Source organism: Sturnira hondurensis, unplaced genomic scaffold (assembly GCF_014824575.4).
Source record: "Sturnira hondurensis isolate 20B ecotype Veracruz unplaced genomic scaffold, ASM1482457v3 Scaffold0006413, whole genome shotgun sequence".
Taxonomy (NCBI): Eukaryota; Metazoa; Chordata; class Mammalia; order Chiroptera; family Phyllostomidae; genus Sturnira; species Sturnira hondurensis.
The window spans coordinates 54,242,726-54,248,945 of NW_028079044.1; the positions used below are offsets into that span (position 1 = coordinate 54,242,726).

The 6,220-nt window shown below is 50.1% G+C and overlaps 1 protein-coding gene across 1 annotated transcript; it reads left to right on the forward strand.

Annotated features, from left to right (window-relative positions):
* Positions 1 to 496: 496 nt before the first annotated feature.
* LOC118988862 (histone-lysine N-methyltransferase PRDM9-like) lies at positions 497 to 1,588 on the forward strand. Its single transcript, XM_037048971.1, has one exon. It carries the CDS (start codon positions 583 to 585, stop codon positions 1,474 to 1,476), a length of 894 nt encoding a protein of 297 aa, XP_036904866.1. The 5' UTR covers positions 497 to 582; the 3' UTR covers positions 1,477 to 1,588.
* Positions 1,589 to 6,220: the final 4,632 nt, after the last annotated feature.

A 6,220-nucleotide genomic window follows, 5' to 3' on the forward strand; every position in this document is an offset into this window, starting at 1 on the left:
ATCCACACAGACAGTGAAATTGCCTCACATGCTCCTCAAATACCCCTAGTCTGGGCAATATTAGAACAGACCCTTGATGTGGGCTTTCTAGATTTCTGAAGAAGATGCACTGCATAAAAATAAAAAGGAAACTAGTCAGCAAGTGGACACTGTGGGAGACAGAGTTTGCGTTGTCACCACAGTAAGAAGGATTCATGGGGCAGGTCTTACCAGGAGACTAAACATACGTCCCAGGCATTCTCATCAACATCTGCCCTGACCAAACCTTTCTCTTTCAGCGGAACCAAAGCCAGAGGTGCACCCATGTCCCTCCTGCTCTCTGGCCTTTTCCAGTCAGAAATTCCTCAGCCAACACATGAAACTCAATCATCCCTCTCAGATTCTCCTGGGAACATCTGCAAGAAAAGAGCTCCAAGCAGAGGAACCCTGTCCTAAGGATCAGAATCAGCAGCAGCAACATACTAGTACACACAGCTGGAATGATAAACCCGAAGGTCAAGAGGTCACAGAAATGTCCAAACCTTCGCTTAAAAGGATCAGAGGAGAATCTCAAGACCCTTTTTCCAACCTTCCAAAGAACCGATGAGGAGCTCTAGTGAGCACAAGACAGTGATGGAGGAAGAGCCCCGTAGAGGCCAGAAAGAGAGTCTAGACGGCACAGGCAAGTTATTCGTGAAAGTAGGAATGTCAAATATTTTAACGACTAAGTATGGAGGGTGTTGGCAAGGCTTCAATGATGGGTCACATCTCATCAGAGGCCAGAGTACACACTCTGAGGAGAAGCCTCATGTCTGCAGGGAATGCGGGCAAGGCTTTACCTGGAAGTCAGAACTCATCACACACCAGAGGACACATTCAAGGGAGAAGCCCTGTATTTGTACAGAGTGTGGGCAATGGTTTACACAGTGGTCACATCTCATCAGACACCAGGGGACACACTCAGGGGAGAAGCCTTATGTCTGCAGGGAGTGTGGGCGAGGCTTTAGCTGGAAGTCAGGTCTCATCACACACCAGAAGACACACTCAGGGGAGAAGCCCTATGTTCGCAGGGAGTGCGGGAGAAGCTTTACCTGGAAGTCAGGACTCATCATACACCAGAGGACACATTCAGGGGAGAAGCCCTATATTTGCACGGACTGTGGGAAAGGCTTTACATGCAAGTCAGATCTCATCAGACACCAAAGGACACACTCAGGGGAGAAGCCCTATGGTTGCAGGGAGTGCGGGAGATACTTTACACAGAAATCAGATCTCATCAGACACCAGAGAACACACTCAGGGGAGAAGCCTTATGTTTGCACGGACTGTGGAACAGGCTTTACCTGGAAGTCAGTTCTCATCACACACCAGAGGACACACTCTGGGGAGAATCCCTATGTTTGCAGGGAGTGCAGGAAAGGCTTTACACAGAAGTCATATCTTATAAGACACCAGAGGACACACTCGGGAGAAACCCTATGTTTGCGGGTGGACTGAGTGAGTCATTAGCATATCAACAGCCATAGGAAGTCTATGGCTCCTTACTCTCCCCAAGACTGTAATTAGTACAGAAGTAACTAGTTAAACAAACCCTCCACTTTCATGACAAGAGATGGGATGGACACAGTTCCATGAGTGATATGGGAATGTCAGCACCAGTCTCCTTCATGGTTTTTTGACGTCCTATTCCAACAAGTTTTGTCTCCATACAAATATGAAGCCCACATCCCACATTCCCCCATCACTGAAAGCAGAGAGTTTGGGAAGAGCCAAAAAGAACTCAGCCACAGAAATTTGACTCCTGCAAATGCATAAGTCTTTAGTCGATCTACTTTGGTTACTGCCCGGAGAGAGGGATTTGAGACAGATTCACCAGGGAAGAGAATTCCCCAGACTCCTAGGAAGTGGGGGCTTTTCTCCTAATAGGCTCCCTACCGTTCCTCCCTTTGCTTCTCTTGGCTTTTCTATTTTCCTACAACTTCTGGAGCCTCAGAAGTGAATGGCATGGAGGGATATATGCTTGTGCATGGACGTGAGCCTGGCTCAGTCTGGAAACCTGGTCTTCCTCACTCTCCTTGCTGCCCCTTTAGGGTCAGCATTTCCTGGTGCACAGCATACAGATTCCACATTAGTCCATAGTGGGTGTGAGTCTCAGCTCTGTCTTCTCCAGCTCTGTGACCTAAGGCAAGATTCTCAACTTCTCTCTGCCTGCTTCCTAGTCTGTGCAATGGAAATGGGAACTCCACCTTTTTGGTTTGACATTCAAAGTTGAGTCAGCACAGACAGAATCTGGCAAGAGGATCGCTGAGATCCCAAGTCCTGCTGAATAGCCTTCAGTGCCCGTGTCTTCCAGATTTTGAGTGCTAGACAAAGGAAGATAAGGACAGGGTAGGGGTCTGCAGCCAAATTCAGAATTTGAGCAGACCCCACTGCTTTCTCCACATAGACTCAGCAGCCCTGAGGAGACCTGAGGTGGGGGGTGTGCCTCACTCCAGGTCACCACCCTCCCACTGAGCCTGGGCACCCTCAGAGCCTCCTCAATACAGGCAGGTGGTACTGAGTGTGAGCTGTGAAACAAGACCCTAGCTACCCCTTTCTGAGAACTGACATTGGGAACAACAACTGCCTGCACTGGTGTGTTAGGATAGATGGTGAGCCAAGGCAGGGAGGATGAGGAAGACGTGTCTCCCACTAACTCAGCAGTCCTGAGCCGGGTCCAGTTCCATTGCCAGATGTTCCAGCATCACAGGAAACACCATGCTAACACGTTGAAATTGTAGGTATCATTTCCACCATCTGGGAAAGAAAGGCTTTGAAACTGTATTCATCCCAAGGCCTAGAAGATGGGAGGGGTCCACAGCATTCAAAGTAAGAACCCATAAAATAAATTTGGCTAATTGCCTCTGGCCACTATCTCTTTTATAAGAGGGTCCTTAGTGCTTACACAAAGAGCCCATAGGGAACTTTGGGTAACTGCCTCAACTTTAACTCTCCTGTCATGTATCCATTTTACAAGATGACCAACTGCGGTCTGGAGTGAGATCAGGATTCAGGCTAATGACCCCCACACATACCTACATTTGGGTAGTCACGCCCCCCATGAGAGCTGGCACCACTTTTACCTGTCAGTCAACAGGTAAAAGGTAAAATCAACCTGTAACTTCTTTGTCCCCATCCCACCAACTATAAGTCCTCAGGACAAAAGACCCAATGCTCTTGCCTTTCACCCCCACCTCAGCAAGACCTGTTCTTTTCCAAGAGAATGTATCACTAATAAACCTGCTTGCACACTAATATACTTGATCTGTAATCCTTTACTGCATTGGCAAGAAGAGCCGAGTTTCTCCTGTGACAGGTGCACCCGGTCTGCATGTGGCATTCATGAAGCCCACAACACAGCAGCTTCTATAATGCACTCTCCTTGTACCTGGGTCCCACAGAGTTTAATACACTGCTGACAGCGTCTCAAAACTATTACTTAGTGTATCTTTAAACTTGTTTGTGAACTGAAGTCTGATGGGGTAATAGACATGTTGGTCAATGTTGGTCATTCCTGGCCACCCATTCACAGATAATGTCCACAATGGCCCAAGAACACAAAATTACCATGGACCCAATGGGTGGGAGTCCATCAAGATGCAGGGTGAGAACAGGGTAACATCTACATCTGCATAAGCATAAGGAAGGGTGCTAATAGCTCCCACAGGTCATCCTTTTCTTAGAGCCAGAGCTGAGTTCAATACAGAGAGATGGTCAACAATTAGTGAGGACACCATCATAACCTCTCCTGCATATGGGAAACCTAAGCATGACCCACCCTGTTCCTGCTGGGGTGGGTTCACCAAAGAGGGACACCCACCCCCATGACCTGGAAAGATGACCTTTCTGGCCTGGTGCCAGGCTTGTGAAGAAGAGTGTCTGCATAAACTACATGGATTTCAAAACTAAATATCCACTACTATTTTCTTTCATGCTTTCTTAAACGGAGGTGTATGTCTTGGGTTCTGTTTCCCTTCCCTGTCTCTCCCCCACCACCACAGCCCAGAGAGAAGACCATAAACTCAATATTCTGTGGCTTTCAGCATGGGCCAGGGGAGAGGGGCAGAGTCCTAGTGTAATGCTGGCAGAGGGGCTGGTGCTGAAATACAGTCGGGAGGGGAACCTGCAGACTGTCACGGGATGCTCACCCTTCCCCACCGCCACCCACCAGGACAGACCCTGGAGCTCTCCCAGAAGGCTTAATGGTTCAAAATAAGTAGACAAGTCTGTTCGCTCTCCCTCCCCTTCAGCAGCAAACCACATTCCTAGTGTAGCTGCCAGCCTCCAAGGTGTCCCCCAAGTTCACATGCTGTCACCCCAACCTTGTACAGCCCTTCCTTCACACAACTGAGCTGATCTGTATTGTGAAAATGGTGTGTGGCTCTCAAAGCTAAGTCATAAACAGGCCCTTTTGTTTCAGCCTTGCTCACATAGTTCACATGGTCTCAGACCACCTCGTGCAGGGAGCTGGGTGTTTACACACCCCTCCCTCCCACCTGCCAGTGGATGGCAGCCACCATCCTTGTTTTGAAGTGGAGGCTCCAAGGAGTGAGTGCAGCCTGACATCTGCTGGATTCTCAGTCTCTTGCCTTTGACAGGCAGCTGAGGTTACTGTCCTGTCCCCATGACACCTAGTGTGCTTCCAAGGTCACACTAGCTGCACCTGCTGGCTTCCCAACTCCTGCACATGACACTGTGATCGACCTGGATAGGGTAGGTCAATAGTCCTTGGTCAAAAAGGACATCAGTGACTGAGGCAACAGGACACAATGGCCAATTGCTTCCATCACACATTTGACTCTGACTACAGTGGTCACCGCAGCTGTGGTCAGTCCCACCTGGTTTATGTTCTGCCACCCAGGTAAGGGAGCTTCAGGCTGGCTTGGGGACCATAGCTGTGCTGTTCAGGGGCTCACTCGCCAGAATGGTCAGCCACGAACACAGAACAGCTCACTGCCTCCAAGCTGGGGCGAGGTAGGCCTTTCTGAAATTTGCAGATCTGTCTTGACACCCAGACCCTCCCTGTCTGTCCCTGGTCTGGCCTCTGGTCTGGCTCTGATCCTAAGTGCCCTGGAAAGTTCCTGACACAGCCTCTGAGAGCCATGCTTGGGGAGGTATGTTACCCATAGATGCTGACTTCAAATATCGGACTTCTTAAAAGTTACTAAAGAAAGCTTTTTTAAAATATTTTTTTTACAGTAAGAAATTGTTAATCTCATCACCTGAAGAAAACTGTAACATTTTGAAATTTGCACTTTAAGATCTTTTGCAGACTCTCATGCTTGATGGGAACATTTTTTTTCTGATGATATGCAGTTATTGTTTTTAAAAAGTGAGTTTGGGAAATACAGAAAATAAAACCAAGGAGGGAGGAAGATGGCGACAGAGTAGCATGGAGGGAACCCAGCTCCCGTGCATCTGGTGGAAAATCCAGGTGGATCTACCGAACAGCATAATCAACCAACAATTCCACAACATTTATGAAAACGAAAGACTAGAGAGTGTGACAGAGGAACCAGACAGGTGCAGGTGGGCGAGGACTCCAGAGGGCGAGTGAGGACAAAAGCCACTGCACCCTCGGCCTCCTTGGCGGCAGGCCGCGCCCAAGACGCACCCAAGGCGGGCAACCTCCGGCAGAGCCTGACTGCGGACGAGAAGCGGCGGGCAATCTGGGCGGCACCATCAGTGGGAAACAGAAGCCCCGTCTGAATTCAGGATGGGGCGCCTGTGGTAGAAGGAACTCCAGAGGCCCAGCACCCAGTGGGCCAGCAGCGGACTCTGCGGGAGTTGTGGGCCTGCTACAGGGTCCTTGGGAGAGAACTGACTGCCCCCCGCCCCCATCTAGGCAGGCAGGTTAATACCAGGCAGAAACCTGTGGGCTTAAGTTAACGTAAAGGGTGGCAAGGGCAGAGGGCCCTATTCAACTGCGGACTCTGTGGTAGCCAGCCCGCCAGCCCGCCAGCCCGCCAGCCCGCCAGCCCGCCAGCCCGGGGGATTTAAGAAGGACGCTGTTGTTGCCGATCTTTCGGGATTGGGCTGGGCTGAGAGGCAGGCTTTGTGGAGAAGTCTCTATTGGAAAGTGAACTGAGGTGCTCTGCGACAGCAGCTTGCCTCACGGCCCAACCACCCAGCAGCCATCCAGGGGAGGGGTGGGAACACCTGGGTCCCACCAAGGGACTGAGAAGGACAGTGCCGGATACCG

Coding starts and splice junctions, on each gene's coding strand:
- LOC118988862 (XM_037048971.1), top strand. CDS start 583: ATGAGGAGCTCTAGTGAGCACAAGACAGTGATGGAGGAAGAGCCCCGT.